The sequence below is a fragment of the Polypterus senegalus genome, chromosome 16, assembly GCF_016835505.1.
Source record: "Polypterus senegalus isolate Bchr_013 chromosome 16, ASM1683550v1, whole genome shotgun sequence".
Taxonomy (NCBI): Eukaryota; Metazoa; Chordata; class Cladistia; order Polypteriformes; family Polypteridae; genus Polypterus; species Polypterus senegalus.
The window spans coordinates 25,264,928-25,289,105 of record NC_053169.1 but is presented as its reverse complement, the minus strand read 5'-3'; the positions used below and the strand labels follow the sequence as shown (position 1 = coordinate 25,289,105).

General features: G+C 34.4%; 1 protein-coding gene across 1 annotated transcript in view; it reads left to right on the top strand.

The window, feature by feature from the left end:
• Nucleotides 1-24,178, top strand: part of rims1b (regulating synaptic membrane exocytosis 1b) — a 248,608-nt gene that overhangs the window by 153,128 nt on the left and 71,302 nt on the right. Inside the window, exons 8-15 of the mRNA XM_039739003.1 lie at nucleotides 3,455-3,501; nucleotides 9,260-9,372; nucleotides 10,995-11,125; nucleotides 11,580-11,751; nucleotides 18,533-18,686; nucleotides 21,087-21,158; nucleotides 21,849-22,008; nucleotides 22,296-22,418. Coding sequence (XP_039594937.1) covers nucleotides 3,455-3,501; nucleotides 9,260-9,372; nucleotides 10,995-11,125; nucleotides 11,580-11,751; nucleotides 18,533-18,686; nucleotides 21,087-21,158; nucleotides 21,849-22,008; nucleotides 22,296-22,418 — 972 coding nt within the window. The remainder of the gene's footprint in view (nucleotides 1-3,454; nucleotides 3,502-9,259; nucleotides 9,373-10,994; nucleotides 11,126-11,579; nucleotides 11,752-18,532; nucleotides 18,687-21,086; nucleotides 21,159-21,848; nucleotides 22,009-22,295; nucleotides 22,419-24,178) is intronic.

Genomic DNA, 24,178 nt, shown 5'->3' with positions numbered 1-24,178 from the left:
TGTAGCATTTGATATTGTCAATAACAGTATTCTAGAGTCTAAAATATAGAGAGGTCTTGGTATCTCTGTTACTCCATTGGTTTAAGTTCTACCTAACTGACAGGCTATAGTTTGCTAGTCTTCGCTCTTGGCACAGCAGGTCTGGATTAACAATAATCATAAAAGGATGTCCTCAAGGGGCCTGTCCTTTGCCTTCTGCTTTTCTGTGTATACTTACTTTCCATTGGCATTATTATTTATAGCTTTTGGCTGAGTTATCATTTTTAATGTGGAGGATTCTCAGATATTTTTTAAGTATTAAACATGGATTTTCATCAGAGATCCACTAGCTCATGACTTACTTTGAAGGAATTAAATCCTGGATGGGGCACAATTACTGCAGTAAAACAAAACTCATGCTCAATGACACTAAAGCCATGCTTAAGAGAACGCCCTCCTTTTCATTCACTTCAGGTGATGATACTGTCATATTTTTGTCTTCTCCAAGAAATCCTTGGTGTCATTTTATCCTTCCCTTTCTTCTTCAACTCACTTAAATCACATTAAGAATGTTTATTTCTTCCACCTAATCAATATATCCCATTTTTGGTCTTTACTATTCTTTTCTGATATTGAGAAGTTTGTCCATGCTTTTAACACATCCTGCATTGACTTTTGTCAATTACGACTGCTAAAGGCCTGTGCGTTGGAACTGGGGAGTCCTCTACAGTGCATCTTCAACCTGAGCCTGGAACAGGGGAGAGTCCCAAGGCTTTGGAAAACATCTTGTATCACCCCTGTCCCAAAGGTATCACGTCCTAGTGAGCTGAATGACTTCTGGCCTGTTGCTCTGACGTCACATCTGATGAAGACCATGGAGCGGCTGCTGCTTCACCACCTGAGGCCACAGGTCCGCCACGCCCTCGACCCTCTGCAGTTCGCATACCAGGAGAAGGTGGGAGCGGAGGATGCCATCATCTATATGCTACACCGATCCCTCTCCCACTTGGACAGAGGCAGTGGTGCTGTAAGAATTATGTTTCTGGACTTCTCTAGCGCCTTCAACACCATCCAACCTCTGCTCCTTAGGGATAAGCTGACTGAGATGGGAGTAGACTCACACTTGGTGGCATGGATTGTGGACTATCTTACAGACAGACCCCAATATGTGCGTCTCGGGAACTGCAGGTCTGACATTGTGTTCAGCAATACAGGGCGCCGCAGGGGACTGTACTTTCTCCGGTCCTGTTCAATCTATATACATCAGACTTCCAATATGACTCGGAGTCCTGCCACGTGCAAAAGTTCGCTGATGACACTGCTATTGTGGGCTGCATCAGGTGTGGGCAGGATGAGGAGTACAGAAAGTTAATCAAAGACTTTGTTAAATGGTGCGACTCAAACCACTTACACCTTAACACCAGCAAGACCAAGGAGCTGGTGGTATATTTTAGGAGGCCCAAGCCCCTCATGGACCCTGTGATCATCAGAGGTGACTGTGTGCAGAGGGTGCAGACATATAAATATCTGGGAGTGCAGCTGGATGACAAATTGGACTGGATTGCCAATACTGATGCTTTATGTAAGAAAGGTCAGAGCAGACTATACTTTCTGAGAAGGTTGGCATCCTTCAACATCTGCAGTAAGATGCTGCAGATGTTCTACCAGACAGTTGTGGCGAGTGCCCTTTTCTACGCAGTGGTGTGCTGGGGTGGCAGCATAAAGATGAAAGACGCCTCACGCCTGGACAAACTTGTTAAGAAGGCAGGCTCTATTGTAGGAGTAAAGTTGGACAGTTTAACATCTGTGGCAGAGCGACGGGCATTAAGCAAACTCCTGTCAATCATGAATAATCCACTGCATCCACTTAACAGTGTCATCTCAAGGCAGAGGAGTAGCTTCAGTGACAGACTTTTGTCACTGTCTTGCTCCACTGACAGACTGAGGAGATCGTTCCTCCCCCACACTATGCGACTTTTCAATTCCACCCGGGGGAGTAAATGCTAACATTAATTTTATTTTTATTTTTTTCATTTTTAATTACTATTTAATTTAATATTGTTTCTTTGTATCAGTATACTGCTGCTGGATTATGTGAATTTCCCCTTGGGATTAATTATCTATCTATCTATCTATCTATCTATCTATCTATCTATCTATCTATCTATCTATCTATCTATCTATCTATCTATCTATCTATCTATCTATCTATCTATCTATCTATGTAATTCTCTGCTGGCAGATGCCCCTTCCTAATCTATCTATCTCAGCTTTAGCTAGTTCAGAAACTGTTGCACAGAAATTCGCGTTAGTCATTGTAATGACTATAATTGTGTTCAGTCTACACTGGTTTCATTTATCTTCCTGAAATGAATGTAAAATTCTATTGCTTACCTATAATGTTTTAAGTAGTCTTGCATTAAACTACATCAGTATCCTATGTACAGTCCTGTCTTCGATTCCAATGCCAAAACCAATGCTTTCTTCTTTTACATTTTTTGACATTGATATCTTGAATTAGCAACTATGTATAAGCTTCAAGTCCAATATTAAAATATTATATTTGGTATTTTCCACTTAAAATATGCTGTGACCTTTGGATGAAAGTTTTTACTAAAATAAATAAAACCCTTTGAAATCCACTTTTCTTTTTTGATTGTAATAAAATAAAACGTTTATATGATACTTGCCAAGAAGTTTTAAGGCTAACCTCCTACAGGAGTACAGTCTTGTCCTAACATCTGTCTTCTGAGTTTGACTGTCTCTTGTCATGCTCTTAACTGACTTCTGCTCTGTAATTTGAAAGAGTATTCTATTGTAATATATGCAAAATCTAGAATAACCACCCTAGTTAGATTATTTGGCTTAATCCACTCCTGTAAAAAGGCAATCTACAGCATGTTTGTACAGTATCATATTTACTGTAACTTACCCTGCTGTTCTCAACCTTTCTCTCAGTTAACCCCATCTGTCTATATCCTTATGATTAAACTCTGTATCACCCATGGTTATTTTTTATTCTGTTAAAGCATGTATTTTATTCATGTTGTATGTCTAACACAGAATTGTGTGTTTTATGTGTTTATCTTAATGTGCTTAAATACTAGTTATTAAATACTCATTTTTATCCAGTGTTATTTATTGATCCTTTTTTGTGCTTCTGTTCTTATTGTCTACTTTTGAGAATTTGTGTACTGCTGTAGACATAGCAAAGGAGCTATAAAAACAGATGTTTTATTATTATTTTTCTTACTACCCCTTAACTATTTTATGATGTAGCCTGTATCCATTTAAAGCTTCACTTTCATGTTCGTTTTATTCTATATTTGCTTTCAAGCCTACATGTTTACATAAAACGTTATGCTAATTTTACAACGCAACACAGAGTCATTTTCTTAATTTTAGTACTATTTTTAGGTAAATATTTGCCTCCATGTACCACAAAAAACATTCTTTATCTGTTTCTCAATTATAGGGATATTCCAAGAATTCCTGAAACTTCCCATCCTCCACTAGAATCCAGTAAGTCTGCTTATCCTTCTGAATTTAATGAGTGGAATAAATAATTACAGAGACTTTTAAATTGTTTATTTTACATGGCTCTGTAAATATAAAAGTTAAGAAAAACCTCATGTTCAGGAGCCAGTAATAAATAAAAAAAGTTATATTAATATTATTTGAACTACAGTAAAATATGTTAATTGATCAAAATACTATTATTAGGAGTATATGAAGCTTATTTATCTTGTGTACAGTACCTTGGTGCCAAATAGTATACTGCTACTGTAGTGTTTTTTGTTTATTCATGTTTGGGCACTTTTCAACAACCACCTGGAAATAAGATATCATTTATATTGTTCGAAATAGAAATACTCCAGTCAGGTTTTTTTTGGCTGATTCCAGTTAACCATTCCAAGTCATTAGAGTTGGGCAATTCCAATGTCAATACCAATGCTTTCCTTCTTTACCATTTTTTTTACATTGAGATCTTGGGTTACCAACCATGTATAAGATTCATATCCAATATTAAAATGTTATATTTGGCATTTTTCCAATTAAAATAAACTAACAGGTGTTAATTTTTAGGCTTATTGTTCAGTGACCTTTGAATAAAACCTTTAACTACAATAAGTAAAATTCCTTAAAATAAACACTTAACTAATTAGACAAGTACAAAAACATTAACAGAAAATCAAGAACAAAGTTAAAGGCTTGGCCTAATTACACCCCAGTACTCTAATAAAATAAAATTTTCATATGATATTTGCCAAGACATTTCAAGGCTATCACACTTGAAATGTTGACAAGTAAAACAACAAAATCTAGAACTTAATCTACAGTAACAAGTTTATTTTTACTCTAACAGAGAGGGCAGATTATTCATCATTATGAGAATCGGTTCTTTTTCTAATTCATATGAAAGATGCTATATTAATCAGAATGTTACTCACCCTCTATACATTCTAGTACAAGGAGTAACTGTTTTTAATGAAGTAACAGGGTGAAGAGATCTGTATTCTTTGAAGTAGTTTCTCTTTTAATTTCAGTTGACGATGCACATATTTGTAGTGTACAGGCCCCTTTTCTTCCACTTGATGTTAGCCTGGCAACATATTCATCTGCATTTCCTCTACATCTTATTATTGTAATATCTTTAAAGTGAAATCAAGTATTTCAGTTTTCTCCCTGGCTCTTGTCTTTTAAATGGCTGCCTGCTGGCAACAGAACTATTATATATGTTCACTTTCTTGAGTCCAGGAATACTTTGCATAGAGAAGCAGTTCATCTTCATTATTGCAATATATAGAAAAAAAGAGACTGAACAAAAATCATTTTTTGAGATCAGCCAATTTTGAGAGTCCCCCTAGAATCAATTACAGTTAAAATTGATTAGTTTTAATTGGAGCATCACTACTTGTAAATTCAATTTATTCTCTGTGGAAGTTCCATACAAAGTTATATTCTAATTTTATTATTTGCACCAAAGTATTGTATGTTATTATTCATGAATATATATATAAAGTTTTTGCTATTTATTGTTTAATGTTTGATTAACCCCATAATACATTTATGTTTGTTTTTCTGCTGGCTGTTTCTTCACATAAGTAAATAAAGTGCTTTTAAGCAGTTGTTAAGTTGATTAGTGCTACTGTTGACACTTTTTCTATAGTGTCGTTTCTTGTGACTGAAGACAGAGTGATATAATTAAAGTTAGTAAAAAATCTTTTATTAATACACACCAGGCAATGGTAAGATGACAGAGAAGCACAGTCCTAGGACACCTGCCCTTCATCTGCCTCGAGGGGTCGGTGTCCCAAATCTTTTATAGGGCCTTTGTCTTATGACTTTAGTTGCACAAGAATTTCAAACCGTTATATCTTACAACATTTTGCTTGGATCAGCATTTACAACATCCTTTAAGTTCATCAGTTGGTCACTTGTGGTTTTAGTTCATCAGTTGGTCACGTGTGGTTTTTTGTTCGTTAAGAGAAGCAAGAAGTTGCACTTGTCATGTGCACTATGGACAAGACAGGGTCTGCATGGCTTTTGTCACGTACACCAGATTGATCAATACTGTTTATTATTTTTCCACACTACTTTTGAAAATTAATAAGTTTGACTTCCTCAGTAGAAATAGGTAAATTTGTTATTCAGATGGCACAGATGAAAATTCTTTGTACACACTAGCTAGGCGATAACAGCTTTATGTATGCCAGCTGCATGATAACTCTAGCCAGGTCTAGCAAACTTAAACTTGCACAATTCATTAGATTTGAAAATTCCTTTTCAACTTTTTAGGGGTGAGATGCTAATCTTTGAGAGATATTCAAATTGCTGAGGTGCTAAATATATACATCATTTTTGTGGAAAAATAAATGTTATCCAAAATATGGCTGTCAATAAAAAAAACTGACTTGTAGGTGGCATCTGTCTGGCACAAATCACCTACTAGGAGTTAAATTGTAATTATACATTACTGTGTAAAAATCTGTGTTTTGGTAAGTAGCCAACCTAGCCAAGGCATGTAGCACAGATAGTGCTTGATGCTATTGGACTATTCCATTTTGAAGTATTAGACATGAATGTTGTGATATCTATTGTTGCTTGGCAGAAGACATATTTCATGTAAGTTCATCCTATTTAACTATAAAGTGGCAGAAAGCAAAACATTTTTTTTCATCATGATGCTATTTTATCCACTAGATGGTAGCAGAATACTGTGCCAAGAGGTATTCATGCTTAGCAGTGTAAAGCGTATCATTACACATCACACCAAGCCCGAGTCAGGTTTTACTGTAATTGTGTAAGTTCCAAGGTTAAAGAAAGTTCCTCTGTGAAAGAGTTTGTGTTACGATCTTCAATTAGTCTCAAAGCCACCTTGTATAATTAATTCCTTGTTGATTTCTTCAATCTGTCAAATTCCTCATCTATCAGGATTTACCTTTGTAATGTTCATTTAATTATTACTTGGTGTATTTTTGGCTGTTTAATCCAAGGTGACAAATAAAGTTGTACTACAGTGCAATTATTACATACATGTTTTACAGATGGAACCGATTAAGCAGATTAAGTGAGGGTTACACAGTTAGTTAGTAATAGTAACTAAATACCGGTAAACATTGTTGCAGTTTATAGTCCTATGTCTCAACCACTACAGTAAATTTTCAGAATTAATGCTTATTTGTTCATGTTTTGACCTTGTTAATTCCATCTACATTCTTTGTTTTTGTTGATTGAACTCTTTGTTCTTACTTTACTATTAGCAATGTCAAATGTTTACATTTCACTCGAAAAAAAGAATAATTACTCTTTTAGCTGTTGTCTTATTTAATTGTTTTCATGTTTACAGAGGTACTTAGTAAACATTTGATTACTAGGTTGAACTTATTTACAGTTTTGTACTTTTTTAAAATCTGGTTTTGATTAATTTGAACTGCAACATCTGCATATTTCTTAAGTTTTTGACTATTGGTGCTTTAACTGTGTCCTAGTCCTGACCAAGTTCTGGCCTGTTCCTTTAATTCTGTTTTACAGAGAAGGCTTCACAAAATGCACTTGCACTTGCATGAAAGATAGTAGATCATTGTTCCTTTTGATCTTCCTTTATAAATGGTCAGTTATGAAATTATCAGAAGCTTTAGGAGAGAAGACCATTTACAGCTAAAAGCTAATTTATATATATTTAGTCCTCTCCTTGTACCCTTTCAGTTTTGTGTAAACCTTTCCCTTTTTTGTGCTTTTAATCTTAGCATTTGCTCACCCACCACTGTTTATAGACACTAATCTCCTGCAATTTCAGTTTCATTATTATATTTGCTGCATAGCATAACTTGAGTTGTCGTTTATCATTTTGTTTCTCTTCTGGATGATTCTTCCTTTTGGCTGGGGAGAGGACAAACAAAAGGATTAGACTTCAGGTGAATTTGGTCATGTGACACCTGGGTGTACCTGGAACAAGACCAAACTCTGACCAAAATGGATGCTGGAGAAAATAAACCTTTACATTTTCCAAGGCCAAAAGACTACTCAGCTGCCCTAGGCATTCTGCTTTATTGAAATGTCACAGTTACTCATTAATAGCTACATATTGTTGTGATTATACGAGGTGAGACACAAAAAAAACTGACTAGGCTTGGGGCTTTCCTGTAGAACCATCTGGAGGTCGGTCAGACATGAATCATAGAACTATATCCCCTCCTACACACCCTCTCAAACCGCTGACCGGTATTTTCTTGAGTAGCATGTTCTTGAATAACTTAAAGAATCATATTGCTTAATAAATACAGGTTCAAGTATAATCCATAAGTTAATATATATGAATTGACTGTCATATTGCACAGTATTAAGTAGTGTTAAAAGTATAATGTAAATATTTCTTGCCAAACCTGTTTTGAGAGGGAACATTTATGCTAGTATGTTTGCTAATGTGTGGTATTGTTAATAAAGTTTGGCAAAGTTGAGTTATGGCCATCAGACTCTTTTGATAAATGCAATAAATAATCCGTACAAACCTGTGACATCACAGTGACTGGTCATGATACCAGAGCATCATTTGGGTATGATTGAACTTGCGTTATCAGGCAGAAATAGATCTAGATTTGGTTTAGTAGAGACAGGCCAATGTAGGAATTAAACAGAGATATGTCTGCTTTGGTTTGCTTGAAAGCAATTCTAGGTTGATGGATTTTTGATATTAAGTTTCAGTTGCAGTTGTAAAGTACACATAAGAATCAAACTTTGTAAGAGTAGTGGTTCAGTTTTAACAAAAATATAAAAAATAAACATGATCAATACTTGAAAACACAAAGCATCAAAAAATTGCAGAGTGAATATAGCACTAGCTGTCTCAAAGGTCTGGTTACTCTGGGCCTCTTCTTGTGAGTTGAGTTTGCTTAGCCCACCACTTTCTCTTTTGATGTAGTGAATTAATGGTAAAACCCTTTTAGCCCCAATTTTTTTTCTCTGGCAACATCATTTAACTTCTACCCAAAGTGGTTTCTATTGGAGAAAGAACTAAAAAGTCCTAGGATCATGCCAGCAGACCTCCTTTTGAATCCCCTCCAGCCCTTATTTATAGATAAAGGAATACGCATCCTTGACAGCTTCCAGGTCATGTTCCTTCTGTCATCTATATCCACGACCCATCCTGTGTCAGATGGCAGCCTGTGGTGCCTGCTGGACAGCCTAAGAAAATTCTATTTGTATTCTGTCTTGAACTTTTTCTAATTTAGTCTATTAAATAATTATGTACAGCAATTGCTTATAAAAGTTAATCTTCAACCCCTTGGCATCTCCAGTCCTTTCAGAATTTTACCTGGAGGTGCTGCCTTTTCTGGTTGCCATCTGCCTATAACATATTACACCACAAGACTTCATTATCTACTAGTAATACTATGGACATTAACATATAATATAAATGTACTTGCCTAATGTTCCTTTTCAGTATTAGTTAAAAATCTAAGCAATACAATTTTGAAAATAACTGAATATCTCAAAATCTCAGCCAATAATACCAATCCTTGGAATTTGAACAAATGAAGCTATAGAGCTCTTGTGTTTTAAAGTATTTTATGAAAAATGTATTTTTTTGCTTTTAAGAGTTCTCAAAATGTTGCAAATTTTTAAGTATACTTATATGATGTTACACTTTTCATAAATTTAACTACTTAGTTGTATGTTTGTTTTCATGAACCCATTCTTCCATTTTCCGTTGTCCAGGAAGATTCAGTATTGATTCTTTGCATTTAATTTTGTAATACATATTTTTCCATTCTCTCAGGTTCAAGTTCATTTGAGTCTCAGAAAATGGAGAGACCGTCAATTTCTGTTATCTCTCCAACTAGTCCTGGAACACTAAGAGATGCACCTCAAGTACTACCTGGACAACTGTCAGTAAGTGCGATTGAAGATAAAGCTGCAGAAAGGCCAGATACATTGAAAAGGCTTCTAGTGTTAAAAGTAGAACTTAATATCTGTATAATAGTGTGACAAAGCTCTGTTTATCTATTTTTACAGCATATTTTGACATTTCTAATTTATTGTTTGTAGCTTTAAGTAATTTACCCATCATTGAAAATTTTACAGTTGCATGCTTACCTTAAAAATATCAATGTGGGTGAGGAAGATGCAGTTTTCTGTATGGTAAAATTTATGGTAATTTTTAAACGTTTTTTATATTATTACACTATATTGTTAAGTAACTTGCCCAACTGAGTTTACATACTTTGAAGATGCATGAATATTTTAAACATAAAAAGAATATTTTTTAGTGTATTGGATATTATTGACTAAGTTTGGAGCCCTTTTTGAAAACATTCTAACACTGTAAGGAATAATTCTGAACAAGGACAATGGACAAATCCTGACTGAAGCACTCACTTGCTTTCCATAACAGTCACTATACAGGTCATATTCTGTAACTCAATCACACTCCACTAACCAACAAAGATAGCAGAGATTGCTATCTTTCCAATAAAATGCATACATACATACATACATACTGTAAAAGGGAGTAGGACGTCCCAGTGAAGCACTAATGCCATATCAAGCAAACATCTAAATTACATTACAAATGTAGAAGCCTGTCCAAGGGACATTATATCTTTGTTATACTACCCTCTTGTAGACCAACTGGTGGCAGTCATCCTTGGCCTGTCTCATTTATCTTCATCCATTTACAACTTATTCTCGTGTGAATGTGTTTCCTCTCTGTGCACTACTTGATATTATGGAAGTTTTTATTTATTACTTGACATTTTGTACATTGTGACCATACAATTGCATGACTTGACATAGTACTAGGGTGTTGTACCGTATTAGCCATTATGAATGTGGAGAAAAGCCAAGCAAAATGACACCTTTTATTGGCTATAAAATATTATATTGACTATTGGCTATAAATATTAATAAATAAATATAAATATTTACACATATATATACATATAAATAAAAAATAAATATTAATATTGACATATTAATCATGCAGCATGGGAGAAGTGAATTTTTTTTGTGGATGCTTTTGATATTGTTTGTGTCCAGCTTTTGTCTCCATAGACACCCATTCAATCAAAAAGTGTGCTATCTCTGTTTCCCATGAAAACATGAGAATAATAACTTTTCTCAGCCCTCACTACAAACTACATGGCATAAGTAACTTATAAAAAACAATTTGATTGGAGTATTCCTTTCTGTTGGCTTGGAAATGTTTTATTGCAATATTTAGACACAGCATTATTACTAAAGGATAGATAGATAAATAGATAGATAGATACTTTATTAATCCCCAAGGGGAAATTCATATACTCCAGTAGCAGCATACTGATAAAGAACAATATTAATTATAGAGTGATAAAAACACAATGCAAGTTACAAGTACAGTTACAAGTTACAGTATGCAAAAGCTACTGTATATGTATGTTACAAATGTTAACAGCATACTGAAAAATTGTATTCTTATTTTTATTACTGTTTGGACTAATAAAAATAAGTAAATTGAACATTTTATGTTTTGTAAGGTAAAATTATGGTATGACAAAGTTGGACACCAGTTAATAGTAAACGTACTACAAGCAACAGACCTTCCGGCTAGACCGGATGGGAGGCCAAGGAATCCATATGTAAAAATGTATTTTCTTCCAGATAGAAGGTACCATTTTATTTTTGTCTTGTCTGAAACATGCTACAGTATTATTTTATTTCATTGTATTTTGCAGACAGTTTGTAATTTTACAGTGTAATAAGGTGGGATTTTTGCAGTATTTTTAACTCGCAGTGATTGGACCTTGGACTCAGTACTAGGTCTCAGTAATGACTATAGAAATTGCATGCCTTTTCTTTCCCATATTTTTGAAGGTTTCTTCCTATACTGAGATTGTTTCTATATTGACCTAGTATATTTGTGTAATTTAGAGTTATTTAATACAACGCATATTTTTTGGTTATCGGGGTAAGATTTGGTTTTCTGTGACACTGTAGTGTTTCAAGGAAGCAGATGCATAATAATTTAAATCTAATGGATAATAAAAGTTTTGGATGTTTTAACTCTTGCTCTAATTTCCTAGATGTTGTATCTTGTGATTGATAATTATATTGTGTTACAGTGACAAGAGTAAAAGAAGGACCAAAACAGTAAAGAAAAGCTCAGAACCTAAGTGGAATCAAACCTTTCTATATTCCCATGTGCATCGGAGAGACTTCCGGGAACGAATGTTAGAAATCACTGTCTGGGACCAACCAAGGATACAAGAAGAAGAAAGTGACTTTCTTGGAGAGGTACCCATAAGATACTTTCTTATCAAATCATAACATCCTTGTTCAAGTTATCATTAGGTACACAGTTCATAGCATACACTCAAATAAACAACCAGCTTAATGGCTAACTTCTTGATTTTACCAGGTTAACTTGTACATTAATTTCTCGCCTATCTTATTAAGATAAGATATTTATACTTTCCACCTTTACTATTGTAAGTTGCATACATGTGTAAGTGTAAGCAGGTTGTTGTGAGACACCACACCAATATGGCAGTCTTGTCTGGAATATGTTTTCTTGCACTTTGGAAAAGGCTTCAAAGCACTCCTTGGACAGGCTGGCCATTTAACAGGCCAGGACATTTTGGCTAGGACAACCACCAATCCTCCAGGTAAATAGGTGGCAGAAGCAGGAATACATTGTCTCATTCCATACTTCCACAGGCTTGCCTTTGAGTTTTTGTGTTGGGTGGTTCTGTTGGAAGAAATAGTTGGAGCCATTAGGAGAAGCTTCCAAAATTCTTCCCCTTCTGGGCTTTTGGCTGACCCAAAAGTGCTCCTTAGAGATTGCATTATGGCACTAGGAATACCCCCAGGGTCAGGACTTAAAAAGGCCTCTGACCCTCAGACAAGATGAATTTATAGCTGGGAGCAGAGTGAACACAGGTGGCCACCTGGCAATGTGGAAAAAACAAAGTGTTAGAAACAGCCTATGTAAGGCATTGAGGTGCTAAGAAGACATAAGGGGACAATGTTGGTACTGCTAACATGGAGACCACTGAAAAGTAAGGCCTAGGTGCCTCAGACTTTTTTTTTTTTGTTGAGGTACAAGGCATATTCCTCTTTGTGTCAGATGCCCCTTTATACTCTTCTTTTTACTCCCTATTTTCCCCCATAAATGTCTATCAGGTAGAGATTGAGACTGATCCAATTATGTTCTGGGGTTTAGGGTCATTTTATGAACATTCCTAAAGTCTGCTTCATTAAAGACATCTTTTGTGTGCAATCTATATTTATCATTTAAAACAGAGTACTAGGATTTACATCATGGACATAACACTGTGCATACTAAGGTTCTTTGGGCTGACAAAGAAACCTAAACTGTATTCTTCTATAAAAATATTGACTGAGTGGTTGGTTAATTTGTTGCATAATTGATCAATGACAGTACATCAATTTTCTTTAATAACAAACAGTTCCACAATGCATTAGGTTTTCTGGTATGATAAATTACAACAGACAGTTCATAGTTCATGTATTGAGTATATTGACATACTGTACACTTTGACTAACTAGAATACAGTTCTGTAACCCCTTCAGTGCTAGCATTTATAGACATTGCTTGACATGCAGTATGGCTGTTTTTGATTTTTTATTTCCTTATTTGAGATCTGTATATTATTCATGTGGCTGGATGGAAATTTGTTAATCCATTTATCTCAGATATTATATTTAATTAGTCAAAAGGGGAGCTTTGCAAAGAAGCAAAATATTTGCTTGTATGATTTTTATCTAGAGCTGGTTAAAATAGAAGAGCAGTTAGCACTTGTCTTGCAACTGTATTTTAAATCCCATCTCAGTCAGTGCCTGTATGGAATTTGCACCATCTTCCAACATGGGCTCTTTGTTTTTTTTCTCTAGGGCATTTATGTTTTTTCTCCGGGAGACATATAAGTTAGTTTAAATGATGAGTCCAAATTATCCTAGTATGACTGAAACTGAGTGTTAGCTTTAATTTACCTTATAATGTGATAACAAAACACCCTTTTCAAATTTGGTTCCTGTTATGTGAAAATTATTTTTTTAATTTTAGATGATATTGACAGTTATTGGAAAATGTTAAGGCGCACTTTGCATGTGGTCAATAAGAAAAAACCACACTGATAGCGAGAGCATTTCTCTTAATATGAATGAGATGGAAAGGGCATTACGGAGGAACTACAAAAATTAAAGGCGTCCAAGAAGTAGTTTATGAGAGTTTATGCCTACATTTTGCAACATTTATTACTAAAATATGAAAAAGTTTCTGTTTTAAAAATGTGTTTACACAGATTACTGTAGAAACGGAACACACATGCATTCCAAATAACGATCTATTGTTTCCACTCTAAAACTCCAGCAGTTCACTCACTCCCAGATAATTACACAAGGCATGAGCTGGGAAAACTTAGTGAACGTTCCGCGACAGTGGGGGATGGAATAGGTGACTGCTTGCTGCTTGTCTTAATCGGCACATTTACAGGACAAAAGATGCTGGCAGAGAGGTGCGAATGGATTTAAGGTGGGCCGGATTTACGAGTTTTCTGGTAGGCTCTGGTAATTCTAGTGTAAACACCCAATAGACCAAAGTTTATTGTCTTAGAAAACTCTTTAGGGACTTTGTACATAGGAAGGTACAGGTACTGTAACTATGCAATTATTTTAACAATACAGCATCTTCCGGTCTTTATTATCTCTATATATAATCTTCATTTGGATCTTGATCTTTGTTTGTCCGCGAATGAATTAGTAGAAGATGCACTAGAGAGACAGCTAAAACATAGGCATTGCATTAAGAATGTCCTCCAGGCTTATACTACTGAAGACTGTAGTACTCCAGTCACACCTCAAAACACAGATATTCAAACTAAACAAATTGTTGTGCTTTAAATTAACTAAAGAGATCTTCATTTAGATCTTGATCTTTGTTTGTCCGCGAATTTCACGCATGCGTAGACCACCTTCCAGTTTAGTACGTTGTTGTTACTCACGGATGTCAACAATGTGCCGGAATAACGAAAGGGGTGGTGGACAGTGTTACGCTGGTTAGCTCCTGAGGCCTGGTTAAAGAATGAAATCGCCGAAGATAAAAGGTATGTGCCTACATAACATATGAATGAAAGAAAGACAGTGGGTAAAATGAATGACAACGTAACAACATGTTCCGGAAATTATTATTGTTAAGTTGTAGCCGGCGAGTGCTGCGCGTCTCACAGTTGTACCGTGGCTTGCTCACATGTCAGTGAAGTGATCCCTATTTATGCTTTAAAGAGCCTGGATACCTATGTGTCCCCCTTTTATAACCATTGCTCCGTGTATATTGCCTTACTCTTTGGATTGCCACAAAGCAACCTGTGAGATTGGAGAAAGGTTGAGAAGACATCGTGAGAGGAAACAATAGCGTTGTGAAAACGAGACGAACTGTGAACGGACAGAAGCAGAAATGCTCCTACACCACCACATAATTACTATTCAGACAGTGATTCCGAGTAGGCAGTTCCTATCGAATCAATGTCCAAGGGTTTTCTTTTGTAATTTTGTTTCCCTTATAAAAAATCATAATGCTATGCGACGAAGGACCCAGTTCACGACTGGCAGCCGCGTTTAAACAGGGAGCCCTTCACAGACAACTTTAACACGTGCAATGTAGTTGGGTGCATATGGCTAGTACCCATATAATGATATTGTGAACAATGTGAATGACCAGGAGAAAAGCCCTCAAGGCAGTTAACGCATCCATTTGTAATCATAAAAATACATTTTTATCTTAAATTAATCTTACAACTTTAAACTATTTTAACTTCTTTTTCAAGGATTTTCTTCAAAGATATTAGCAGGGTATAGCACTTCATATACCACATAGCAATTAATATGAGCATATAATACATGTTAGACTGTATCAAGATGGTTACCACACAAATGTGTTTAAATGATTGAGTTTTGTTGTAACTATAAATAGATATGTAAATAGATAAATACATGCATACTTTACTTGTCCCCAAGGGGAAATGTAAACATTACAGAAGTTCAAGAAAAATCTAAATATTGTAGTAAACAACAACCCCCAAATACACATAAAAACTTATGGCTTGGATAATAAAAGAGCTGCTGCTGTCAAAAACAGGCATGTTGGTGGTAGTAAGGTAATATTAGACCTACTCAGTTGTATCATAGGTTTGTATTTAATGGCATTAACATTTGAACAGAACAGGTTTAGCTAAAAACCTCAATTTTTATTGTATGTTTGTATGTATGTATTACCTCTGCTTTGTAATGTTTTCTTTTAATTTTTATGAAGCAATCTGAGCTGCATGTTTTGTTTCAGAATGTATTATATGAATAAATGCTGTTGTGTACCCATTTGTAATGAGTTAAATATGCATGTGTCTGTCTACAGAATAAAAAACTGTTTAGAGGTTAAGAAAGCAGCTTTAGTCTAAAAAGCTAAGGGTAGCCTGTGACTTAAAATAATCCCTAATGCATTAATGACTGTATTTAGAGTACAGCTAGATAGAATTAAAGAATTAACTTGGTGGGAAAGCAATGTATTCGATGACCTCAAGTTAGAACAATTTATATTCTCTTTAAGAGGATATGTTCATAACATTTTCAAATAGTGGTAGGAACTCATTAATATCCTGTAATGCTAGGTCAATGCATAACTTTTTATTTATTTATTTATATATATATATATATATATATATATATATATATATATGTGTGTGTGTGTGTGTGTGAAAGTGACAGAGAGAGCATGGTGTCTTATTTGTTGTGTTAATCTTATTCATTTGACTAAGCTGAATTTTATTATGATGTTTTGCTGATAAAGGGGAAAAAAATCTAGTCTTCTCCATAGATAGTCTTGTTTGAACTGACATATGTAAAGCAGGCTGCCAGTTCTGCAGCTTAAGCTTAAAGATTTAGGTGCCATGCTGAACAGCGTTGGTGGTTATCTGAGATGTTCTTCCTGAGACATGTGACAGTCCAGTTACAACTGAAGAGTTGTGCAAGGTTTAACGAATGGCTCAAATCCTGATGTTGGGTAGAGGGGTATAGGGTTACAGGGCATTGTAACTCCTTCTGGAATCTTTTCTGATATGATAGGTTACATTTGAACCTGAGGAGCACCAGTGTATTGGGGAGAGGGGACAGGGAATTTAAGAAAGGCCAGATGTATAATTTCATATAAAGGAATGGACAATAATAATGTAATGCAGTTACAGTAGATAACTTAAACATTACTGTTCCACAATTAATAAGCCAAGGTAAAATTTTTAATAATTAAGAATTGCTTGTCTCAATGCTAAACATGTTAGGGCTGAAAAAGTGAGCTGCAGTTACAGTATATGTAGCAGGCACATAACTTTGATATTATAACAATAACAGAAACCTGAGTAATTTGGAGAGATGGTGCCGAGTATAGCCCATTATTTTAGAATAAAAAGCTATTTATGTAAAAGAGAAACTAAATGTCTTTCTAATCTGAATAATAAGCTATATTATAGTGAGAATGTTTGGATTCTGTTAGGAAGCATTAGGGATGGAGACCTGATTTAAGGATTGTATTAAAGATGCCCCAGTGAAGAGGATAGTTTTGATATGCATTTTTTTATTAATATTGAAAAATCTAACTTAGAAGAGGATATTGTAGTCATGGAAAATTTTATTACCCAAATATTACCTGGGCTAACCTTAAAATTCGCAAAGCATTCAAACAGAAGTTTCTGGGCGTAATCAGTAACTGTTTTTAAAATACAGTATGTTGAAACACCAATGAGAGGAGAAGCTCAACAGTCAAGATAGAATTCAAGGGATAGATTAATTTAACATTTAGGATCTAGAAACCATAATAAAATAAGTTTTACCTTGTCTTAGCAGAGCTCATATTGAAAATCTAAAGCTGTCAACTTTATTGAGACAATTTTTTAAGTCTAAAGAAGATGAATTGATTCAAATGTTTAAGTGTCTAATCAGTTGAGATGCGGTGGGTGGGTTTAAAAGTATTTTACGTACAGTGCCGGAAAAACAGTAAGAAATTAAGGAGAACTGCACGGTAGATAAGAAAGGAGCTATGAAAGTGTCTACAAAGAAAAAAAAACAGATAAATAAGGCATATAAAGCTTACAACTCCTCCTGCACTAACTGTAGAACTTAAAATATAAGCTCATAAGAGGGTAAAAGGGATATTATGAAAGTTAAAAAGGAAACAAAGAAATACTGCAGAAAAGGTGAATGATGACTCAAAGAGAAAAGAGATTCTTCTAGCATTTTAGTAGTAATAGAACTGTCAGGTAAAAGCTGCATTAGAAACAGTGTTGCAAACTGAAATACACAGATAGTAAAATATTAAATGCTGGAACTTCACCTTTTTTCTGATGTTTACACATGTGAGGAAGTTCATAATATCCCAACAGTACCAGGGACTGCCAAGGAAGTCCTTGGTGATTGAGAAATTTTAGAGGGAAAAGTGTTTTTTAGATTAAATAGATTGAAACCAAACAAATCACCAGAACCAGATAACGTTTGTCTAAAGTGCTTAAGGAGCTTAGTGACTACATATATATAGTACATAATTGATGCACAACTTTTTGAAAATCATTACACACTGAGGAAAGTCCTAAAGACAGGTGACTTGTAAATATTATACCATTTTATTGAAGGGGTGATCAGGAGAACTGAAGTAATCATAGGCTTAGCATACTTCATAGATAAAATAGTGGAAGCAATCATTAAGAGTAGAATCCCTGTAGCCTATGAAATTTTTCATATGCTGGGCCACCTTAAATTCTCTCGCACCTCCTAATCAGCATCTTTGTTTTGCACAAGCAGCAGGCGGTATAGGGTAAATAATATATCGTTATTTGGAATACAAATATTTCATCTGTGTAAATGTGGGATGACAGGAAAGAATTTTTTTTCATGTTGTAGTAATAATGACAAAATGCTGACGTGAAGTGTATATAATGTGTGACGACTGAAGTCCAAATCAATTTATTAGTAGCGGCTATCATTGCTTAATACTTAACAATGTTATTCTGTGCAGATTCTAATTGAACTGGAGACTGCCCTATTAGATGATGAGCCACACTGGTATAAACTTCAAACACATGATGTATCTTCACTACCTCTGCCTCAGCCATCACCGTACTTGCCACGGAGGCATGCACGTGGGGAAAGCCCATGCAAAAAATTACAAAGTAAGTCTTCAGCTTCTTTCCCCAAATTCTTACACAATAGACTTAATGAACATTTTTAAATTTAAGGAGGTAATGATGATGATAAATGAGGTTGTTATTTTGTTTTAGATTCCTAATAAAAATCTGTTCTCATAATTACCAGGAGAAAAAGTAATATAAAGTTAATATGTATTACTTAACTCTGGGAAATTTGCTGATTTACTTATGATGTATTTGCCATTACATCAAATACTTTGCATTTCCAGAAAGGAAAATGCAACATATTCTTCGCAGTCAATTACAAATAAGGGAAAGGAAATGATTACACTAATGCAACTACCAAAAAGAGAGAACTGGATCTTGTACACCTGTTTATAGTTGTTATAAGTGCAAAAACCAATTGGAACATTAGGAAGACTTTTGATGAGAACAGGTCAATTCTACTGCTGATTGGTTTAATTCCTCAGTAAAAGCACATAATGAGGAATGAGTAGTCAGGTGAAATTTCAAAATATGTCTTTTGAAAAACAAAAGAAAATGTTGATGGTATTAAGAAATTTTGAAAATGTTGCACAATTGTGAAGCTTGTAATACAGGTTGTCATTCAAAACTTGATATCTAAGGAAAAGCAGCATTAGTCTGTTGTTTAATTATATTAGAATTTATCTTTTTGGTCTCAATAAGCCTGACAAAACCAGTCCTACCTTGAAGCAAGGTGTTGTCAGTACCTTAGCTGTTCTAGTCAGAAAAGAGCCTAAAAAACCTATGACTGTAGAATGCATGTTATAGAGTTGAAACTTCATTGCAGTGTTCTAAAACAAAAAAGCGAGTGTTCATCACTGATCCACTTTATTTTCAGTCTTTTTTCAATTGAAAATTGAGAATTTATATAGATTACTGTTAGTAAACAATTTCCGTTCATCTCTTTAGAAATATTGAATAATTTTGAATAGAAGAAAAAAAAAACTAAAAGATTACCACATACAGTTACGCTGGTAGAGAGTCTTATTATAAAAGTTAATTGGTTGCAATTTCTGCCTCAGGAACATCTACTAACATAACAATTAGTTTGGTATTAAATGTCTAAGCAAGTATTATTTACTCTTTAAGGTGTACAGTTGCTGACAGTATACTCGTTTACCATGTTAAAGAATGATGCAGTTTACTTATTTAAAGAGATAAAAAGAGCACATTTAAATTATAACCTTTACTTCAACAAATTGCAAACAAAATCATTTTCTGTATTAAAAAACAAATATCCCACAGATCAGACAAGTTGTATGTTAACATCTGTTAGCTCAATAATTCAACTGTAACAGCAAAATGATTCCTAATTAAAGGCCTTTAAAAATACCGATATGAGTTAAAGGTCTTTCCTTTACCGCTTCACAGGTTGTGTTAATTACAAGAATTAAAGTCTTTGCATTTTGATGATGAACACCGTCAAGCTATCTATCTATTGTATACCCAGCCTAACTTGGAGTAAAGAATGTTTAAAACTTTATCAAAAGTAATGCTGTTGTTGTAAAAGAAAAACATAAACACTATGTGCCCACCGGTGCAAGTTCCAGTCTATCATGTAGGATGCCTTACCCTAATGGCCAAATGGATTATAAATGAAGGGACTGGGGAAAAATCACAAGCATCCTAAAGTTCAAAGACAGAGAAAAGGAAAGGGTACAAGAAAAAAATTCTGAAAAGGACAAAATGAAAAGACCTAAAGACAAAATCTCAGCAGTTGAATATACTGGTTTCTGTGCACTCCTGAACTCTATTTTCAATTAAAGGGCCAGATAAAGTAGGTGGCTCTGGTATTGCCTACACTTAATAATAAGTGGCAAGGTCTCACCCATTTCACATAGGAGTTCTATCTTAAGACTTAATTCTCTTATTCATATTCCCCTTGTGAACTATTTCTTTCATTTTTTCTTTCTCTCATGTCTCTCTTGCTTTCATTAGTGCCTCTAGACTAGCTATCTGAGGTACTCCATTCCAGCTTATATGACACTCCACACCGTGGTTCCCCACAATGGCACTTGAACAGGGCACTTTCCAGTTATCAGTTCGTGGTGCTCTGGTACAATACAGACCTTGTTGGGCCGCCATCTTAATATCTCTACACGCGCGCTTCGTCTTTTCCTAGCTCCTCTTTGTGCAGTCTGACAGACCATTACAATGTGTAATTTTGTCATTATTTTAAAATATTATGTTCTTTCACATTCTAAAACCTACTTAATTTAGTTCAAGCTTGAATTTCAAAATATTAGTAATAATAAATGTCTTGCTATACTGTATTTTTTTCCTAATGTATTCTTTCTTAGCAGGATTAGCTCTGACTCAATAACTTATCCCTTTAGCAGTTTGTAAAATGAATTTAACATCATAAACCTGCAGCTATATGTTTATCCCATCACTATACAGGATCTCAGCGAATTGGTGATAGTGATATCTCAGATTATGATGTCGATGATGGTATTGGAGTAGTGTCAACAGGTGGGTTTGGGTGTTTTATGAAGCAAAGTGCAGAGCTTGAGCAGGAGGTCAGAAAATAAAGTTTAAAGAACGAACAAGTAAGCAAGAAAATATTAAACAGGAATAAATAAAACGTAATTCGACAAGTACAAACAAAAAATGCTCTTCCATAATGTGAAAAAGCCTTGTTTTTCGATTAATATGTTAGGATTTCAAATTCTTAGAATAGGAGCAGTGATATTTATCTAGTACATATTGAAAACAAAAAAGTGTCAGTGTTTCTTTTTAACTGCACTATTAAATTACTGCTTTCCTGCTTAAGCCCTGCTATCAAACAAACCTGTCTTTAATTGATACAAAATTAGGCATATTGTAATTCTTTATTTAGTGTTATGCATGTCATAAAGGGTGCCATGTTCGTAATTGTAACTCAAACATGAAATAACTATATTCTCTATGTTAGTTGCATGTTTTCCCAAACTACAATAAGCATGTCAAGAACAAACATTTCATTGACATACTATAATATTTATTATTTTCAGGATCATAGAGTGACATGGCCTCAGCAGAACAGTATGTTTTGATTTCAGTGGGTGTTGAATAACAGAGAAACTGAATTCTTGAACACTGAGGTCTTACAGCAATTTCTGCCTAATTAATTTTAATTACATCTGTTTTTTTTTTCTTTTTTGTAATATTATATGTGACCAGCAGTAGAGTATAGGTCTCATGGTAGAGAAAATAAATCCACAACACTTACTGTGCCAGAACAACAGAGAACAACACATCATCGCTCTCGATCTGTTTCTCCTCACCGAGGTGATGACCAGGGCAGGACCCGGTCACAGTTACCATGTGTGCCACTGCAGAGGTGTGTCCTTAGAAATGTCATTGATTACATTTTTGCACTCTGTCTACCATATATTAAAATATGAAAAGCATGAGTAATACAAAGGCGTATCTTTGTGTGTGTTTGGTACAGTAGTAAATTACCCCCTTGAATGAATAAATTAATTATATTTTGCTTAATATTATGCTTACTATTTTATTTATCCAAAAAAAGTCTCTTCCTCCATTATGTGCTGTCATTAAAGTGATTTATAATTAAAAAAAACCTAAAATTATTAACATTGGAGTTTAAATGGCTTCCCTTTCCAGGAGTTTAGATGAAATTCATCAATCAAGACGATCACGCTCACCAACTAGAAACCATGATGCCTCTAGAAGTCCAAAAGATCGTAGGTCTAAAGATATGGACACTCAGTATTATGCAGAGGAAAGGTAACTTATTGCATTGCATTTTGACATTTTTGGATTTTGACCCCCATTAATTATTAGCAAAGCTTGAGGAGCATATTTAATTTATACAAAAAAAAAATCATGGAGTCAAATCATTGTTTAAAACAGTAATTGTATCATTTGAAAGCTATTTTTCTAGTCATAATTATACTGTACAAAAGTGACTGTTCAAATATATTCTGCTATAACTCATTACTGTCTGTAAAGGATGATTAAATTACATTTGCATAACTGTACTTTACATACATGCCATAAGCAAAAGTATATACAAACACACATTTTTTTTAAGTTATTTATTAGAGTAATTTATCATGTAGTGCACTAAAGGAGAGGTCTTTAATGACTTTTATATTCTAGTATGTATTCTTTTTCTAAAATGTTGCTCGATATTTTGCATATGCCAGGAGGACTAAGCTTTAGATATTTTTTTTTTTTACTTTCGTGCTAGATATTTATTTAAGCATAAAGTTTTTAAACATCATGTTCTGGTTAAGTACATGATGTGTTGTCACATATCTTAACATTCCGAAAACGTATTTATCAAAATACATCTTGACAGATAAAGTGATGCTGGCCCAGCCAACAATAACTTGTTCCTCACTTTCTCAACTATTTTCTTTATTTTGTCAGTTGTCTATATGTTAATCCAGCATCTGAATTATAGGAAAGTATTTATATGGTCTCACCCTTTTCAGTAGCTCAGCTGCCTTACTTGTATTGTCTTTCAAATGCTGTAATGTGAGTCCCATTTTTGTGGTGCTCACTCATATCCTTCCTTTCTGTCTGCACATGAAGGTTCATATTATAGATCATATAAAGAATTTTATTGTAATTTCCTACCATAGTCTGTATGCCTCCTATTGTGTACATGTACAGATATGTTGTTCTAACAAATGAGAATATATACATTTCTTTGATGTCTTGGAGGATTCTACTGTATGTAGGCAATTCCTAGGCTCACTTAACTGATCAGGACTTTTTTCCATATTTGCAGGGTGTTTTATTTTGTAGTGTAGCTTGTCATTTGCCATTTATTGTCTTTATATATGTATGCACTATAAACGTTAATTGATGATCACAATCAAAAAGGTGAATAATAAAAAAATTCGATATGAAAATGTTGTGTTACATAATCTTATACTTTAATTTCATATGTATGAACTTAAGGAACTTTTTTAAAAAAAGTTCTGATACCAAAGTGTGCTGTGTTTGATCTTCCTTTGGAAAAGTTTGCTGTCCTGAATAAATTTAATTTTGTAGGTTTACATTTTGACCAATTCTGCAGAAACTAATCTAACTATACAAATTTAAAAATATATGCTGCACAAATTCTCTTGCCATTATTACCAACAAAAATTACTTTGACTTTTAGAATAATTTTAATGAAGTGTCATAATCATCTCTAAGTTTCTTCAATCTTGAGAAAAGCAGTTTGAGGACTTTCAGTATTCAGAAAGAGTTTTGTGTGCTATGAAATATCTGCTTTAGGAATAAGAAACCAGGTGTGTTGCAACACAAGTGTTGTACAAAAATTGTTTGCCCCCTAGATGGTGCTGATGTGTTACAAGTCTGCTGCTATTTAATAACCCTTGCTGTTTTGATTTCATCCTAATGAAAATATTCCTAAGTAAGGTACTGAAATTAATGTAACAGATCATACTGAATGGTGTAAACTGTTTAAAAATGAAGTATTTAATGTATTTATATCATATAGCTTTCAGCCTTACTGTAGCAAGATAGAT